Raw genomic sequence first — 20,240 nt, 5'->3', positions numbered from 1 at the left:
AAAAAAAAGAGAATATGAGATTACTTTCTCTTATATTCACATACTATTAAACATGATTTCATTTAGATTTTCTGCTTAGTAATTATGGCAGAATTGATTATCAAGATATTTAAGAGAATAGATATTTAATGATGTGCCATTTTGTTTAGAAATTAATTTAAATAAGTTTTTCATTGTGTTATAACTGATGTATTACATTAATATCGGGTATATAGCATAATGATTTGATATTTATATGTATTATGAAATGGTCACCATAATAAATGTAGTTGACATACATATACACAAAATTTTTTGTGTGTGATAAGAGCACATAAGTTTCAAATAGGTGTGAATTTTTTGTAATGACAGACTGCTTCACAAGCTTAATAGATTGGTAATAGTGACTATTTGGAATTGTTTTATTGGTTAAAAATTGAATTTGCATGGGGTAAATAGAGTGTAACACTGTTAATTCAGTCTATGGACAAGACACCCTGTTGTTCAAGTGAAGTGACCATTCAAGTTGTGTAAGGTGGAAGTGGAAGGCAAAAGAACCTTTGTTCTTTGATGCATATTAGAGAGCTTACACACTTGTTTGCAAAAGAAAATAAATTTTTGAATTCCTTTTTCTGAAAGATCTGGAATCACTATTTTGTTAAATTGCTTTCTGAAAATACGCTTTTGTTGTCCTTAATGGTTGTACCAATTAGTAAAACCATTCTATATTTAAGAATTTAAGTTGAATTGGCAGGTGACAGAAACTCATTGTGAAGTTGTAATAAATCTTTTCTGTGTTTATTTTTTATTGTTATCTTAAAGGTGAACTTAAAAAGAGCACTTTGATTTTCCTAAAATACTGTAAATTTAAACAAATATCATTAATTATCAGGTATGGCAATGTGGTGGCAGTTGGAGATTATGCCTTGCTCTGTTGTTGGACATGTTTTTCGCAGCAAAAGCCCTCATACCTTTCCAAAAGGCACTCAGGTGATTGCTCGAAACCAAGTTCGCCTTGCAGAAGTCTGGATGGATGACTATAAGAAAATATTTTATAGGAGAAACACAGATGCAGCAAAAATTGTTAAACAAGTAAGTTAAAGCTAGGTGATTAATAAAAGTCAACACTAATTTCGCATATCTTTTTACTTATTTGAGTTAACCAAAGTACAAAGCATTGAAAGAAGTTATATTAGGGCCTCTTTGGTAGCCTAGGGTGTTAAGTCTGAGCACTAACAAGCTGTTGTCAGCCACTATGGCCTGAGTTTGATCCCCAGTTTGATCCCTGGGCAGGGAGCTACCCACATGGCACAGCAGATCCCTCCTGTCTCACCCACTGCTCCCCTCAGCAGTGTATATAAGTGGATCTGCCTATTCTGCTCCATCCTCTGTCTCTGGTGAATCCTCTCACACCCTGCCCACCCCCCCACCTCTGGCCTACACCCCAGTTCTTGTATGCGTAAATTTAAAAAAACTATATTTGAAGCTTTTTTTTTTTTACTTTTAAAATAGATAACTTAATAATGTCAGCTTATTCTTTTCTTAGGAAAAATTCAGTAAACATCTTTTTAAAAATTTAGGCATTCTGTATCTTTTTTAATATGAAAGATACCTAGTTTTTGTTACTGCCTTGATTCAATATGGTACTCAAGAAAAATAAGATTAAGTGGAACTTTTGGTTTTAGGTGATGTAATAACACCTAAATCAAAGTACTAATTGGCTTTTTGAGCTGGAGAGAAAAGCAATGTCAGAATGTGGCAGAAGAATGAACCAAGATATCAAGGCCCTTCTTTTCCCCCTTGAGTTCTGGTTCTACTACTCATAGGAATCAGTACTACTCACTGAACTTTGCAACCTGTTCAGTGAATGGCACCCAATGCTTTGTAAGAAATATTGCTGAGTCTCAAGGAGGTGTATAATGGCATTAAAGGGCATCAACATTTTTTTAAAAGATTTATGAACTTTGGTACAGGCTAGAGGTATGTGGGGGGGTGGGGCGGTGAGAGGATTCACCAGAAAGAGTGGGGAACAGAACAGGCAGGTTGACTGAAATACACTGCTGAGGGGAGCAGTGGGCAAGACAGGAGAGGTCTGCTGCGCCATGTGAGTAGCTCCTTGGCCAGGGATAGAACTCGTGCTGCAGAGGCTGTGGATAGCTTCATAGGTTGCGTCTTAACCCCTTGCGCCACCAGGGAGGCCCCGGCATCAACATTTGGACTGTCATAAACGAAGATCTGGTTACCTCTTTCCACCACCTTTTCTTTGATCTCTGCTGTCTCACTAAAACTTGTCAGTAAGATACAAAGGCAGAGAAATACTAAGTTAGATCACTCTTATTTTACCCCTGGCCACCAAGACAAATTGGGCATATCGTGTACTATCCAAGGTACTTGGAGAAGCAGGAAAGTGGCACTAAATACAGCTTATACTTTTTTTCACCCTCAGAGGGTAAAAGGGTGAGTGAGCCAGTAAACCCCTGTTTTTTACCACAGGGAAAATAGATCTATGTGGTAAAATGCATAAGCTGGCCAAAAGTCCTCTAAAGTTTCATACTTTTGCTAAACACCTGGGTTCAAGGCATTAAAGTTGGCATAAGAAAATATTTTCCTTAGTTGAAATGATAAGCTTGAGTATTTACCTTCCATATACTTTGGTATCACATAGCATATATTTCTTTGAAGTGTTGCCTTTAGATCAAGTATATTTTAAGGTTAATAGTGCCTTTTAAAATTAGTTCCTTAAATAAAGGAAAATTGAATGCATTGAATCAAAAATTGCCCTTTTCTACTAATACATTGTTATTGTTAGGATACTCTTTGGGGTAAGTACACTTTAAGTATATTTATTTTACTTAAGTAAAATAAAATACATATTTAAATTAAGTAAGTATACTAAACGAAAAAAATTATTCCCAACTATGTTGTAATTTTGTGGTTTTGAGTAGAGAAGAGAGAGAAATTGCATGATGTGTTGGCACTGTTTCTCTGTACCTGATTTCTCACACCTTGCTTTACAGATCTCTTTGAGGTATAAAATTGGGGTCAATTTTGGATGCTCTCATTATCATTTCTTTCTTCTATGGGGGAGTCTTGTGTAGAAAGGAAGAGTGAAATAGCCCTATGTCAGCACTCCAGTGGTACTTGGTTTGCTTTGAAGCCAGAAATGAACAGGCAGGCATACTTTTTGCCTGAAAGGGTGGTAATGCAGTTAAATTGCATCTTGCACTTTGGTCCTGAATTTTTTTTAATGCTATAATAAATACAAATAGCATTTGAAGTACTTTATAAGTGCTTTTTTGATTAAGCATTCCCCTTACTTCTCATCCTTCTCCAGAAATCATTTGGTGATCTCTCAAAAAGATTTGAAATAAAACACCGCCTTCAATGTAAAAATTTTACATGGTATCTGAACAATATTTATCCAGAAGTGTATGTGCCAGACCTTAATCCTGTTATATCTGGATATGTGAGTATTTTCCTGCTCCTTTTTACTTGGTATACTTGCCACCAACATTTATGTGGTTCATGAAAAATTGTTGAAATACTTTCTGGTTTATTGCTTTTGAGAGTTTACATTATTATTAATACTGCTTCCTGAAATAAAAAATATATGAACCACGTAGATTAAAAGTTTTTTTCTTATAACTTGAAAATTTTCCTTTAGATTAAAAGCATTGGTCAACCTCTATGTCTGGATGTTGGAGAAAATAATCAAGGAGGCAGGCCGTTAATTTTATACACATGTCACGGACTCGGAGGAAACCAGGTGAGCAGAGCATTAAAAATCCTGACTTCTCATTAGCACTTACAAACACACATAAGTTGTTGCATATTTTAGAAAAGTCCTAAAACAGTTTTTTAATTCCGGTAAACTGGTGTGTGGAATGTGTTCAGATTGGTTGGCAATTAATATCAAAGTTGTAACTCTGATTTTTTACTCTGATTCTAAAAACAATTTGAAGTTGCTTACCTATTAAGTAGAAGCAAATGAAAAAAAAAAAAAAAACAGTAGAAGAATGACATTTGGAATTGAAAAAAATAGGATCTTCTATGAAGATCTTTGAAGTTGCATGACTATTGGCATGACAGTTTTAAAACATTATAAGAAAGGCTATATTTAACAGGATTCAGTAGCAATTGCATTAAGTGTCAATACCAAAAAAGCATCATACATTATTTTTGCTATTGTGGGCCAATAGTATTATTTCAGTATGTTCTTAAAAGCTATGTGCTGTCCTTGATTCTCCTTGATCAATCGCATCTCTACATTTTACCACTCTTTTACAAATTGACTCCATATCAAATGTCACTATTTAGCCTACTAAATAGAAGCTGAAAGGATACATTTCTCTATGGTTAAGTTATAAGGTATAATTTTTAAATTGGGTGGACACACATGTATCCCACACATACACATACATACACATATAACTATATGTAGGGTCAGGAATACCACAGTGCAGGTTTTCTGATCCAACAGACCGGTAAAGGAGGAGTCAGAGTCCTCAGTGGCTTTTGCAGGCTTTTATTGGGATTTACCAGGTACACGGCAGGTAAGGGGGCCGGGGGGCTGGGAGGCTTGCCAGCCGGCAAGCCTTCACTTTTTCTGGGCTCTCTGGCCTTCTCTTGCATTCTCTCTGATTTCCTGCTTCTTCTCTCTCTGCTTCTGTTTGTTCTTCGCTTCTGCTGGCGTCCCCACGACGCCGCCCCTATAAACTCAGTCTCTCAGCCCAGGTGTACCCACTTCAGGTGCCCACCATCAGCCATGCATTCAGGACCACAGGGTTCCCTCATCTATCCTAATGGCGGGAGGGCTGAAAAGCTTGATACTTTTTCCTTACCCTACACTATAGCTACATACTATATAACTGTGTAGCTATGAATATGTATACATACATATATGCATGCACATGTTTGCATATATATGCATAATTAAATTTTTTCCTTTCTCTTTATATATTAAGAAAATTATATATTTCCATTCTTTTAGAAATAACACTAGACAGGCTGCCATACTTCCCGGAGCACCTGTACCCGGGGGCTTGAGCCGGCCAGCGGTTGCCGCACGGGTTTCTGGTGGGGACGTGGGGCTGGTGGCCACGGCCTCTGGTCTGGGATGAGCCGCGCGCTCAGTGGAGGCAGGAGAGCTGAGCCGGAGCCATGGCCAGTACAATGGTAGCAGCTGGACTGACCATTGCTGCTGCAGGATTTGTAGGCCGTTATGTTTTGCAAGCCATGAAGCATATGGAGCCTCAAGTAAAACAAGTTTTTCAAAGCCTACCAAAATCTGCTTTCAGTGGTGGCTATTACAGAGGTGGATTTGAACCAAAAATGACAAAACGGGAAGCAGCATTAATATTAGGTGTAAGCCCTACTGACAATAAAGGAAAAATAAGAGATGCTCATCGACAAATTATGCTTTTAAATCACTCAGACAAGGGAGGATCTCCTTATATAGCAGCCAAAATCAATGAAGCTAAAGATTTACTAGAAGGTCAAGCCAAAAAAAATGAAGTAAATGTTATGATGAATTTTAAGTTCTTAGCAGTTTATGTATAAATGCCAACTTTTTAATAAAATGCTTCAAAACTATAAATCTTAAAAATTATTTAGCATAAACTAAAAGCCTTTGGATAAGATTTTTTTTGTTTAAATTGAGCCCTACATGAGGGCTTTAGATCATTGTAAGTAGCTGATGCAAATATAAATCAGACTATTTGTAAATCATAAAATTTGGAGATTAATATTCAGTTATTGATAAACAAATGCGATTTGAATAACAATACTGTTCACTACTCATTAAATTTTGTACCTACTTGAAGGCAAAAAAAAAAAGAAATAACACTAGACAGTGGTAGGGAAACATTACCTCACTCATAAAACTCATCATTAAAGGAAAATATTAATACATTTCTCTCAGATTCCCTCTAACATTATTGTACAAGTTGCTATATTTTATACATTATTTTGTTCTGTTTTTCCTCCGTCATAAATAGACTATAGCTTGTAAGGGCAGGAACGGGCACACACGCATCCACACACACACACGCGCATCCACACACACACACACACACACACACACGCGCATCCACACACACGCGCATCCACACACACACACACACACACGCGCACACGCGCACACGCGCGCGCGAAAGAAGGGCCGAAGTACACTGCTGAGGGGAGCAGCGGGCCACAGGCGAGGTCTGTGCGCCTGGTGGCCGGGGAGCAGCCGGGATCGAACCAGCGCTGCGGAGGCTGCGGGCAGCTTCGCAACCCAGTGCTCAACTGCTGCACCACCGGGGAGGCCCTCCTTCCCTCAGCTTCTATTCGGCTTCTATTCTGCTTCTCTGCTTCTGCAGGCGTCCCCCTGACACCACCCTTATAAGCCCAGTCTTAGCCCAGGTGAATCCCATCTCCCTATGCCCACACCCTACTCCAGGTGCCCGCCATCAGGCATGCATTCAGGACCGCAGGGTTCCGTCATCTATCCTAATGGCGAGAGGGCAGAAAAGCCTGATACTTTTACCTTACCCTACATAGCTGCTTTCAGAAATTTTGTGGAGAAATGATTCAAATATTTTTTCAAGTATTTGTGCAGTGTAACTTATGCTGTTACAGCATTGAAAAAGACAAAGTTTTTGATCCTGGTAGATCTTTTCTTGTAGAAGGAAAGGAAAATATACATATGTAATTTAGGGTATGAATATAAATTAAGCAGGATAGGGGATAATGTGTCTGTGGGAGGTAGTTATTTTTCGGAGTTCAAAAGGACCTCTCTGAGTAGGTGCTGTTAGAGTAGAGGCTTGAAGGAGTTGGCAGGAGGACCATGTGCCAAGAGGAAAGCATCCAGGCAGAGGAGTGGCAAAGCTAGAGCCCCAGGGGCAGGACCTTGGAGCAAGCAGAGAGCCAGTGTGACTGGAACAGAGTGGTCCAAGAAAAAAGGGATAGGGAATGAGCACAAACCTGGCCATGGAAGGCTTTTCAGGCTTCATTAATGAACTTGCACTGAATTTTGAGAATGACAGAAGCCATTAGAGGGTTTTGAGAAGAATCGTGTTTTCAGAAGATAACTGCCTTCTCTCTTCCAGCACACAGCTCTTGGTTTTATTTTGGTTTATTTCCTTTAAATTTTATTTCAGTCAAGCATTGAATTTAAACTAGTTTGCAAAATTATTTCCTTGAGTGCTCAATATTTCTGATATATCATATAACTTGATCTTTTTCCCATGCTTCTTTCTATTATTTTGACTACATAATGAAACTCTTATAACATGAAACTCCATTGTCACAGGATTTGTATATGCCATGTAAAAAAAAGTATTTTGATGATGTGACTAAATTGACTAAGGAACTACTGGTACAGTGTATTTTAAGGCACTATCACTTTATAACTCTTAACTGCTTTGCTTCTTTTACTTTCTCTTCGAGGGCATTTGTCCTAGTTCTAAATTATATATCTCCAATGTTCTCAGCTAACTAATATTCTTCTTAGTCAACTAAGTACCTTCAACTATTTTCTGTACTTTATAACTTCCCTTTTAATCATTTTTTAAAAATGGAGATGAAGTAAAATTCTAGATACCCTTTCTTACCATATTCAAAGGTTCACTTTTCTTAGAGATGTATAGCTTGAGAGAAGTTTTCACGATCTAAACCCGTTTTCTTCCAGTGTCTCCCTCTGAAGGACTGTCAGTTATAAAAATGGCAGGTATTTTATTTGTTGAAGGAAATAATGAAGGGTGAGACTAAAACCAGAGGTCATAATACATGATTCTGTTAATTGAATTGTTTGTGACGTGCCTACTTTTATACTCATAAAGGCTTAGAACAGTTCCTGCCTAGCATATTAACAAGGACTCACTAAATATCTTTGAAACATCAACACCGTGAAGTATTTTATTTGTAATGGATGTTATTACTAGATACTTTACCCAATTGTGGTCTGTGGGGAAGACAGCTAGCTACATACACAATTCCAGCAGGATGCTAGAAAAGGCAGAGAAGGATCAGGATATTCTCAACAGAGCACAGTGACTCAAAGTCTTAGAGTAATGAATATGCTTGTTCTACCTTGGTAGAATTGTATGAAAGGAGGAAAGTAAATAATTGAGGCAATGGTTAATGTGAAATTGAATATGGAAGATTTCATGCACCAATTAGGAGGGTGGACTTCATCTTAGCAAAAATCATGACTCACTTAGGCAGGGGAGGTAGAGGAATCAAATCAGTGTTATGAAAGTCTGTCAGCAGAATGGATTGGATTATAAAAACAGAAACTGGAGGTTACTGGAGTTGTTACAGTAGAGATTCTGAGGCCTGAGCATGAGGAGTTCTGAGAACACAAAAGTCAGGGTGAGTGGGATGGTAGCATTTGAGAGGAAAATCCAGTAGTACTAAAGGACTAAAAAAAATGGATGCAGGAGGAGGAAGTAGTGTCAATAATAGCAACAATGGCCAAAATATATTGAATGCTTCCAATGTCAGTTATTGTTCTAAGTATTTTACTCATATCAACCCATTTGTAGTCATAACCCTATGGGGTAGGAGACACTAAATTACCCATTTTATAGGTGAACAGACTGAGGCATGAAGAGTACCCCATTTAAATGTTCCTGGTTTAAAGAAACTATGAGATGAATAAGAGAGAAAGAATACTTGTAGAGAGGAAGAGGGAATTAAGGTGCTTACTAGAAGTTTCCAATACTGGAGTAGATGTCATAGTCTCCATCTACCTGATAACTTACAATTTCTGATATGGGGAGAAAGACAATACATTCTTAATTAACTACCTGCCTGTTGGTGAATAGCTGGAGAGGTATTTCTATGGTACAAATTCAGTTTATGATTCTGGTACCTATTTTTAAAATATATCATTTTGTTGAAATAGGCCTGACATATCATTCAGTAAGTTGCTGCTTTTTTTTTTTTTAAGATTTATTTATGCATACAAGAACTGGGGTACAGGCCAGAGGTGTGGGGGGGTGGGAGGATCCACCAGAGACAGAGTGGGGAACAGAACAGGCAGATTGACTGAAGTACACTGCTGAGGGGAGCAGTGGGCAAGTTAGGAGAGGTCTGCTGCGCCATGTGGGTTGCTCCCTGGCTGGGGATCGAACTCGTGCTGCAGTGGCTGCGGATTGCTTCATAGGTTGCATCTTAACACCTTGTGCCACCAGGGAGGCCCAAGTTGCTGCTTTTTTTTTAAATTTATTTTTATTTATGCATACAAGAGCTGGGGTACAGGCCAGAGGTGCGGGGGCAGGGGTGGTGTGTGTGTGAGAGGATTCACCAGAGACAGAGTGGGGAGCAGAACAGGCAGATGGACTGAAATACACTGCCGAGGAAAAGTAGCTTGCGAGATAGGAGAGGTCTGCTGCACCATGTGGGTCAGCTCCCTGGCAGCTCCCTGAACTCAGGCTGCAGTGGCTGGCAATAGCTGGATAGCGCTGTGACTTTAACTCCTGTGCCACCAGGGAGGCTCGAGTTGCTGCTTTTAAAAAGAATTGTACCGCTGTCAGCCAATGTTGTCTCAATTTAAAAAATATAAAGATTGATTTGTCAGAAAACAAATAATTTATCAATAAATATGTAAGAAATAAAAATAAAAAATAAAAGAATTGTACGATTATATTACAACCAAGCATAGGCGGTGCTTCTGTCAGTAATCACATTCTTCCTTTTGTAGTACTTTGAATATTCTGTTCAACGTGAAATTCGGCATAACATCCAGAAGGAACTATGTCTTCATGCTGTTCAGGGTCCCGTTCAGCTGAAGACATGTTCCTACAAAGGTCACAAGACAGTTGCCACTGGAGAACAGATATGGGAGATCCAGAAGGTACCTAGTATAGTTAATTCATGCCTTTATGTAATTATTTTGATTAGCTCTAAATCCTTACTGCGGAAAATGTATGAAACAATATAGTAATGTTAGAATTTCTCTTTTTTTTTTAACTTTGTATGTCTCCCAAGTGATAAAAAAGAATACATTATGAATTAAATACTCTTAAGAGCAAAATCATTATAAAGTTGCTTAAAGCATGGGTTTATGCAGATCATCACATCTATGAATTATTAATAACAGTTGCCCATATTTGTCTTTTTAGAAGTTTCTTGTAATGCTTCTTGTCACAGCCACATATATATTTTTTCCTGTCAGAAAGAAAAAATCATTTTTTTCTCACGTTAAGTGACTAATTCTTCTGCTGTTTTAGTAATTTTTCTTGAAACTTAGAGTAAGAAAATACACGAAAGGTCCTTTCTGTTTTTAAACATATGTTTTAAGGATTAGTTTGAACATAGCATTTCTTACCTAAAAATGTTTTTTATAATACCATAAGCCTTACTTTTATGATTTATGATTTTTTAAGAGTTTGTCACTTACGGGTGTATGAGTTGAAGATTTCTAGTCTGAAAGAACCAGATCTTGTCTGAAAGATTCAGACCTCATTCTACATACCTCATTCATTTATGTAACACTATCTACAAATTGAACAGTATAGGTATAACTGGTGCTGTTTACACCAAAAACCCATAAGATTTAATGACATATAATTGATCTTTGAAAGATTAAAGGTTAAAAATTGTGTCTCTATAGTATGCAAGTCTCTCTTTAGCTTCACTGAGACCACGAAGTTTTTTTTGTGTTTGAGTTAATTGTGAGTCTTGAAACTTAATGTCTGTTTTGTTTTCTTTTATTCTAGGACAAACTTCTATACAATCCATTCCTTAAAATGTGCCTTTCAGCAAATGGAGAGCATCCAAGTTTAGTGTCATGCAATCCATCAGATCCACTTCAAAAATGGGTTTTTAGCCAAAATGATTAAGTGTTCCTTAAAATTAAGGAGTTGAAAGAGGAGATATTCTTTCTCATAAAACTGTGACTAGGCATATACACTGTAGTTTTTGAAATTATGCAAAAGCAGCTAATTGTAACTTATTCCAAGTGCATTTTTCTTATTTATATCTTTAAATGCCTACATAGCACTACTATAGAAATCCTTTAAGGTTCCGTTTCAAAGCACAATGACTAGTAATACCAAAGACTATTTTGAAATGTCCAGATGTAGGGAAAGAGATGTTTACAATATGATGAAAATAACTTTCCAAGTAAAGTGAAGTGTGTGTGTTTTGTACACTTGAGATATGCATAGCTATATTCACATACAATTGAAAATATTTCTAGTTTTGTGAGGGGAGGGAAAAATATTTGATACTGTATTTTTTTAACTACATTGAAATAGATCAATGAAAGTCAAACATTGGTCTTTGTGTACAAACCAGGAATTTTTTATAGCTCTAGAATTTATTATATAAAAATGCAGGTAAACATTTTTTGCCTTTTGTTTACTTATCTGTTAAATGTTTTCTTAAACATGAAATAAAATGAATAAGAATATTTTTAACCACTTCAATATTTTCAATATCTTGGCAAATTTTTAGATGTTTTTTAATCTGAAGCCCACTTGAATTGAAGCACTTGTCTTCCTTAAATTACCTTCCCTAAATAACTATATTGTGTATTCCCAAAGCAATTAAAAAAAAAACCTATCAATTACTATCTGTTGAAAAGGTGTCTTTCCTTTATGCTAGTCTTTTTTTCATATCAAAGTTCACTAATCTTGAATGTTTATAAAATTGAATTTCAGATGTAGAATACTTGACTTATTTAAAGCTACATTTTGTTACTGATTCAATTATAGATTGTTTTGTAATGATTTTTTTTCTCATCAGAAAACCCCATTTCTATCTATGTGGATACCACAATAAAAATCTTATCACTATTGTAATTATTTGGCTTAGTTTTTTCTCTTTTGTATAAAATATATAATTAATAGTGGGTGAAGGCAGCATGAATATTGTATACTGAATTTCTAAGCACCAATTGTAGAGCCACTGGATACTTCTTTAAAAAAACCCTCAAATATTTGATAGTAATTATATCATAAAAAATTGGAAATGGAGAAGATTCTGTGTTATATATTTAGAAAATTTTATACTAATTTCTGATAACTTTCCTCAACCATCTCATAAACTAATTTTTTAAATGTAGTCTTCCTTAGATTTAATAGTTTTTGTTTCCTTTTAATCATTTTATATATAGATCTCTTATATCCTTATTTAATGATATTAGCTTCATATTTTAAACATGGCAGAATTTCAATTGTTTAAAAGAATGTGTTGGGGGGACATCATCTAATTGTTTGTAACATTGAACTTGCTTTTAAAACCTGCATTTAAAAATGTCTATGCCAACTTTTATTTCAATTCAGCCAGCATATATTGTGTGTCTTACTTTGTGCCAGCAGTTAAGGTACTAAGAGTGACATTTAAAGTGCCTTTGACCTCCCCGTGGCACAGCGGTTGAGTGCTGGGTTGCGAAGCTGCCCGCGCCTCTGCGGCGCTGGTTCGATCCCCGGCTGCTCCCCGGCCACTAGAGGAGGGTCCCACATGGCGTGCAGACCTCTTCTGCCGCTCGCTGCTCCCCTCAGCAGTGTACTTTGGTCCTTCTGCCTGCTCTGCTCCCCGCTCTGGCTCTGGTGAATTCTCTCACCCTCCCGCGCTTCTAACTGTACCCAGTGCATGTAAAAACAAAACAAACAAACAAACAAACAAACAAATAAATAAATAAAACATTCCTCTATTAAAAAAAAATAATAAAGTGTCTTTGAGCAGAAAGACAGACAAATGCTTTGGAGAAAGCATAGTTAATGATGGCCTGATATTATATTTTATGATGCAGATTACAATTCACTCTTTACATTATTTAATATGTGAAGACATGTATTATTATAGCTAATACTAATATGTATTGTGAAATGTATACCAATGCTCACTTACATGTACAAATTCAGGTTTTTTTCCAAAGATTTATTTATTTATACATACAAGAACTGGGGTACAGGCCAGAGTTATGGGGGTGAGAGTATTCACCAGGGACAAAGTAGGGAACAGACTGAAACGCACTGCTGAGGGGAGCAGTAGACGAAGCAGGAGAGGTCTGCTGCACCATGTAGACAGCAGACCTGGCCAGAGACCAAACACGTGCTGCAGTGGCTGCCTTGAGCTTCATAGGGTGCATCTTAACCCCTTGTACCACCAGGGAGGCCCACAATTTCAGTTTTTCAATTTGTTACTCTAGAGTGAATATCCAGGAGCAAATATTCCTGTTAGAACTTGTTATATCTTAAACAATTCTAAAATCCTCAAGCATATTTTATAAATGAACTTGACATAAAACATATCTAAAACAAACAAATCTGAGTGACCTCCTTGTATTAGTCACATGTTGCCTTGTCAAGATCCATCCAAAATCTATTATTGTGATTAAATTAAATGTATTCAAAAGGGCTGTCCTTTTTATCTGATTTGGGACCTCAGGCTGTTGCTCAAGTGTCATATTGGTCATTTAATTTGGGATTTGCCTTTTGGGGTGGGTTGTGTCTTTTAAAAGTCTGAGTTTTGCAACAATGCTAGCAGAAAGTTATTTTTAGAGCCTGACTGCTATCACCCTGAGTGATTTTGAATGCATTCAAGTGGGAAAATGTGGAACTCTTGTTCAAGTTGAAGCTACAGTGACAAGGGATCTAGTTGTTACAGAAGATCTGCCACGTTGCCTTCATTCCAAAGCACTAAGTGACAAGAACTCTAGAGGGAAAACTCACTGTCAAACGTGCTAGTGTCAAAATGGTGGGTGGACTCACTGAAAACAGGGACCACTCAATTTACAACAGTTAAAAATAAGCAGCCTACTGAAATTGCCTGTTACTACAATGATGATGATGAACTGTTAAGTCCCTTTATCACCAGAGGATTTGCCTTACTGTTTTTGTTTTTTATTTTAAAGATTTATTTATTTATGCATGTAAGAGCTGGGGTGCAGGCCAGAGATGTGGGGGGGTGAGAGGATTCACCAGAGACAGAGTAGGGAGCAGAACAAGCAGATCAACTGAAATGCACTGCTGAGGGGAGGAGTGGGCGAGACAGGAGAGGTCTGTTGGGTCAGCCATGTGGGTCAGCTCCCTGGCCAGGGATCCAGCTCATGCTGCAGTGTCTGTGGATAGCTTCATAGTGCTGACACTTAACCCTTTGCACCACCAGGGAGGCCCCTGCCTTACTGTTTTTAGACAATTCAATTAAATACTATGTAAACTACCAAAATGTAAGTGCAAAAAGGTGGGGAACTAGCATTTCTGAGTGAGTTTGATTGAATGCTTTGGGAAAACTAGAAAAAAGGTCAAGTAACTTGCATATGCTGAGAATATTTTACATTTTCCTTTCATAATCTATTTTTTTAAATATTTATTTTTGCATAGAACTGGGGTATAGGCCAGACATGAGGGGGGTAGGTAAGAGGATTCACCAGAGACAGTGGGGAGCAGAACAGGCAGACTGACTGAAATACACTGCTGAGGGGGGAGCAGTAGGTGAGACAGGAGAGGTCTGCTGCACCATATATGGGCTAGCTACCTGGCAGGGGGTTGAACTTAGGCCCTACTGGTGACAGTGCTGAGACTTAACCCGTAGGCCAACAGGTAGGCCTTCATAATCTATTTTTATAAGATTCCTTAAAGCATCTTAAATCTGTTTACTTTGGAGATAATAGTTAAGAATAGATAAATAACAGATAAGAATATCTTGTGTTGGGCCTCCCTGGTGGTGCAAGGGGTTGACGCAACCTTTAAAGCTATCTGCAGCCACTGCAGCGCGAGTTTGATCCCTGGCCAGGGAGCTACCCACATGGCGCAGCAGACCTCTCCTAACTTGCCTGCTGCTCCCCTCAGCAGTATATTTCAGTACATCTGCCTGTTCTGTTCCCCACTCTGTCTCTGGTGAATGCTCTCATCCCCCTACACCTCTGGTCTGTACCCCAGATCTTGTATGCATAAATAATCTTTAAAAAATAATAATTAAAAAAATAATGTCTTGTGTTAGTGCTTATTTCATGAGTTGTAATTTTTCTTATATACTTCTATGCTTAACCTACTTTTGACTAGTAACCCACTATTGTGGAAAAGCATTATGTCTGGGAGGATACATAAGGCAATGTAACTTGGTTAATTCTGGATGGTCTGATAGTCTTGATATCTTGTATTAACTTTATAGCTTCGATTAAAAAGCAATGGTGTTTATCATCAAAGAAAGCTAGACTTAGATTATTAATACATTAAAGGCACTAGCATTCTGTCAGTTTGAAAATACTGGATCTGACTTGAATTCTGTCTACATCCCCATGTCCTTGCCAGCAGCAAATCCTGTCAAACTTAGTTGCAAAGTACATTTGAAATCTGACCATTTGTCACCCAGTTTCTACTCTGATCCAAACCACCAACAAAAAAGCAACAAAAACAAAATGTAAGAGCATTTTGAATACTTTGTCCACTTGCTCTTCACCTCCTAATTATAAAAATTTGAAAAAGTCTAGATGCATTCTAAAAGGTAGAAGGAGATGACTATTTTTATTTACTATGATGCATTCATTTGGTTTCTGGCACAAAAAAAGGTGAAGAATATTTTTTGTAACACTGTTAGCTCATGCACATCACTGTTGAAAGGTCTCCTTTCCTGTACAAATGACAAGTAACTGAAATATCTGCAGGAGATGTGACTCACTAGAAGACAAGAAGAGATACCCAAAATTCCTCATGAACTCAGGGTGAGCAAGACTACATTTTCTGCCTTATGCTTTTTAAATCTTGGTATTTAAATTCAATGATGATTGTACACATAAGTTAAGCAATCATCAGGAGAGGTTATTAAAATGAGCAGGATGCCATCTATTCCCTCAGGGGCTTCCAGTTGAATGAGGAAGTGAGACAATGAACAGACGTTTGAAGTTGGGATTAGAGTTGGGGATAGAGGTTAACACCAAGTGCATAGGGAATTATAGGGATGACCCTGCCCACAGTGGTTGTGTGGGTGTCTGGAAAGTTTTACTGGAATACAGGAATGTGTCTAAGAAAAGTTAGAGCTAGCCGGGTTGCCCGCCCTTCAGTTTCCCATCAGTAATCTGATGTTTATTCTCTGCATATGGTAAAAGAGGGTAATCTTTCATCTGGTTTTGAGGGCAGGAAGTGGGCCATGGTGCACTTAGAAGCAGAGAATGCAGTCTCCTGATTCCATTGCTACCAGACTCCAGCTCCCACTCATACCTAGCAACCCTACACATGGCAGTCCTACTCCCGGGTCTAGTTCCCTCTGCCTCCCTATTAATGCTTTATGTCAACTCCCAGGGCAACTGAAGTCATACTATGGTGAATAGCCTCTGTCAGCTTACTATCTTCTAGGAAATTTCCTCTATCCGTGACAATAATGAATGGTTTTTTTTCTTACACAGATTTGTGATAGCTGCTGAGTTTTTGAAAACTAAATGTTACTTTAGCAAAGATAAATCATAGACTCTAAAACAGTGATTACAGGAAAGAAAACGGCTAGGGGAGGATGGGTAAATCTGATAAAGGGGGTTAATTGTATGGTGGTGCATGGAAACTGACTTTGACTGTGAACACAATGTAGTATATAAAGATGTTGACTTATAAGACTGTACACCTGAAACCTATGTTATAACCAATAGTCAAAAAATTGGAATACTAAAAATTAGCAAAATTTTAAATTAACACAAGTCTGATTAACACAAAAGTTGGGACTGTAGTTACCTCATAATATGGAGGGTCAGGAATGTGATTGGGAGGGGGCACACAAGAACTGCCTAAGGTATATTCTACTACTTAAGGTGTGTATAAGGTGTTTATTATTCTTGAAGAGTTATACTCTATGCAGTCTTCTCTATAAATAAATCACTTCATAATTACATCTGAAGAGGCGTGAACCTGTTCTCCTACATCACATCATTATAAATGATGTTACATTCACAACAACAACAATAACAACAAGAAGTTAGGTGAAATAGAGTAAGGATGATAAAAAAGGAACAGGTGGTAGCAAAAGTGGGCAAAGGCTTTACAAAGATGTTTGCTTTCCTTAACATATTTTCTCAAATGGCCCCGTTGTCAATAATTTGTCACAAAACATTAACGATAAATAATTATTTGTGTAAGAGGCTTTGTTAAGAAAATGCTTTATGAATTAGATGTGGAACTTACAATACTTCACAAGAACCTACCGGATGTGAAGGCTGCATAGCACCGAGCAAATGCAGCATAAAAGGACTTGCGTTATGGGCCAACCAGAGAGCAGGTGCATTTAATGGAGTTGTAAGGGAGCCGTGGGAATTGTGTGTTTTACAAAATAAAATCAAGGAAATTGCCGCTGTTTCAGTTAGGAAAGCCTTTGTGGAAGCAGGATTGCTTGGAACATTTTGATAAAAGCAGGGGAGTTTGAAGTAGAGGGAGGAAAATATTTCAGGCTTTGAATTATTTGTGGTCCTGTTGCTATTTTGACTATTACAGAGCAGAAGCGAGCTGCATGGTGCTCTCCCAGGCCTGCGGTCGGTTGTCCAGGAATGCTCCACTGTGGCTTCCACCTCCTTTCTGGTAGTTCTTCCTCAAACCACAAAATCCAAATAAATGTGCTTTTCTTGTAAATGGGCATGACTTTGAATATGAAACCAAAATTTTTGGTTTGAGAAGAGTCAACATTTTGATGGCATTTATATTTCTGGCCTTTCTTTTCAAATCTAGCAATCCTCCTTCGACTGTGCTGACATCTTCCTGTAGTTAGCCAAAACATGTGCAGCCTGGTGCACATCATGTTTCTCACCCATCTTTGTCTGCTTGTCACTGACTTTCAGATCTGTTTCTCTCAACAATGGAAGTGTACCGGCCCCTTCGCATTCAAATTGACTTTGCAACAGGAGAAAAAAATTTACCATAGGCTTGATGAGTCGGTGTTCAGGAAGTATGATTTCAGCATCCTCTCTTGCTTCCTGCTGCCTTTTTTTAATGTTCTTGTTCCCTTTCTTTGGTTTTTCTCCTCCCCCCACACCTAAAGTTCCTCTAGTTTTTTACCCTCACTCTAGCAAAAGCCTCCATATTTGGAAAGGCAATAACAAGTTCCTCCCAGAGAAGATGTGAAAAGATAGAGAGCTCTCCTGCCCTATTGTCATAAGAGGAAAATTTTTGCCTGCACCTTCTAGAGGATGAGGACATATTTATGAAGTTTAGAGCATTGCTTAAAAATTGGCCTAATGGGGCCTCCCTGGTGGCGCAAGGGGTTAAGACACAAACTATGAAGCTCACAGCAGCCACTGCAGAATGAGTTCAATTCTCAGGCAGGGAGCTAACCCACATGGCGTGGCAGAGCTCTCCTGACTCACCCGCTGCTCCCCTCAGCAGTGTATTTCAGTCGATTTGCCTATTCTGTTCCTGCTCTGTCTCTGGTGAATCCTCTCACCCCCCACCACTCTGGTCTGTACCCAGTTCTTGTATGTATATAATAAATCTTTTTTAAAAATTGGCCTAATGAGTCTATTTTTTTTAAAAATAAAGTAAATAGTATTCATAAAAGTAAATAGTATACATCACAATATAACAAAATACAATAGAACACAAATAAGTCCAGGCAGGGCACCAACCTAGTGGCAAAAGACAAGATTACTGGCCTCCCCTGGTGGCGCAGCGGTTGAGCACTGGGCTGCAAAGCTGCCTGCAGCCTCTGCAGCAGACCCACATGACACGCAGACCTCTCCTGCCACACTTGCTGCTCCCCTCAGCAGTATATTTCATCAGTCTGCCTGTTCTGTTCTCCGCTCTGGCTCTGGTGAATTCTCTCACTCTCCGTGCTTCTGACTGTACTCAGTGCTTATATAAATAAATAAATCTTTAAAAAAGAAAAAAAAAAGACAAGATTATTGGCACCAGCAGATGATCCACCACTTCTGCTGCCGAAGGCACTGCTCATACAAGGGAGGGGAACCACTCAGGCATCTGCCTTCACATGCCAGGAGCCGTCAGGCTTCTTGGCCTTATCCTGCTATGGCCTCAGCCACAAGCCACACACAGCATCCACCCCCAGGATGCACTCAATCTTAGACTGGCGATTCTGTACTCTTTGGGGTAATCGCCCACTCCTCAGGGTTCTGTCTGTGGTCACTCCAACACTCGCTTTCACAGCCACCAATGCGGCAGCCACCCCTTGCACAAGCACATGGGTCGGGGATCCGTGGACACAAGATCCACATGTGGCCTCTCTTGGGTCCCCTCTTCGGCTGTGGACTCCACCACCAGCCACGTTCCCCATCTGTCCCCCAAGGACGGGTTCCTCAACTCCTCACTCTCACTCAACTGTGAGCAGGGCATCACCCACAGGTGATTTTAAGAGACTCACTGGCTCTTTAGCTTACTTAGTGCTTAACGGGCCACTCAGGGCTTCCCAATCTCAGCACCAGGTTTTGCCTTTCTAAGTTGGCTTTTCTCGGCCTGGCTGCAGAGAACTTGGCGAGGGCTTCCTCCCTCAGCCAGTCGTGGTTTCTTCTACCAAGGCTCACAAGCCATGCCTTGATTTTTATCTCCTGGGGTTTACAAATGATACCAGGGTCCCAAAAACATAACATTAACTTACCAAAGTGCCTCTGCTTTCTGGCGGGATTGTCAGTCCAGGTCCATTGGTCCAAGTCCATTGTTTCCTTTTGTCAGCTCTGGGCGCGCTCCAAATCATGGTCCTTCCTTCCCCAATGATTCTGCTGCCTCAGGGGTCATTGACTGGTCCTCCCAGGCTGTTTCCTCCTCCGGGCGAAGTCTCGTCCCGCACCTCCAGACCTTGCCCACCTCCTGTGCCTCCATGACACCTCCAGCGTTGTCACAGGCTCAGTCTGCTACTCCTCAGTCCTCCTGAGGTCGGCTTCAAATCATTCTACCAATTTATGCCAATTGTATATGGGCAGGAAGGGACAATGCAGGATCACTATGATCCGAGCAGACGGGTAAGGGAGGCGTCCTAGAGCCTTCGGTGGATTTTGCAGGCTCTATTGGGATTTACAGGTACATGGCAGGCAGGGGTACCAGGGGCCGGTGAGTCGGCAGGCCTCCAGCCCCCAGCAAGTCTTCACTCTTTCTGGCTCTCCGGCCTTCTCTTGTGGCCTCTGCTTCTCTTTCGCTCTGCTGTTCCTCTAGCGTCCCCGTGATGCTGCCCATATAAGCCCAATCTCTCAGGCCAGATGTACCCACTTACGCATGCCCACAGCCTACTCCAGGTGTCCGCCATCAGGCAGGTGCATTCAGGACTGCAGTATTCATCATCTATCCTAATGGTGTGAGGGCAGAAAAGCCTGATACTTTTTACCTTACCCTACACCATGCTGCAGT

The 20,240-nt window shown here is 39.3% G+C and overlaps 2 protein-coding genes across 2 annotated transcripts; both read left to right on the top strand.

Annotated features, from left to right (window-relative positions):
• Positions 1-873: 873 nt before the first annotated feature.
• Positions 874-10,928, top strand: LOC119255142 (polypeptide N-acetylgalactosaminyltransferase 3-like). Its single transcript, XM_037522107.1, has 5 exons — positions 874-1,071; positions 3,314-3,445; positions 3,644-3,745; positions 9,665-9,817; positions 10,683-10,928. The coding sequence occupies exons 1-5, from the start codon at positions 874-876 to the stop codon at positions 10,803-10,805; spliced, it is 708 nt and encodes a 235-aa protein (XP_037378004.1). The 3' UTR covers positions 10,806-10,928.
• LOC119254144 (mitochondrial import inner membrane translocase subunit TIM14-like) lies at positions 5,106-5,538 on the top strand. Its single transcript, XM_037521276.2, has one exon. The coding sequence runs from the start codon at positions 5,140-5,142 to the stop codon at positions 5,536-5,538; it is 399 nt and encodes a 132-aa protein (XP_037377173.1). The 5' UTR covers positions 5,106-5,139.
• Positions 10,929-20,240: the final 9,312 nt, after the last annotated feature.

This window comes from Talpa occidentalis, unplaced genomic scaffold (assembly GCF_014898055.3).
Source record: "Talpa occidentalis isolate TD23 unplaced genomic scaffold, MPIMG_talOcc4v2.1 talOcc4.3, whole genome shotgun sequence".
Classification (NCBI taxonomy): domain Eukaryota; kingdom Metazoa; phylum Chordata; class Mammalia; order Eulipotyphla; family Talpidae; genus Talpa; species Talpa occidentalis.
Note: the sequence above shows the minus strand (reverse complement) of the source record. Positions and strands in the feature narration are given on the sequence as shown.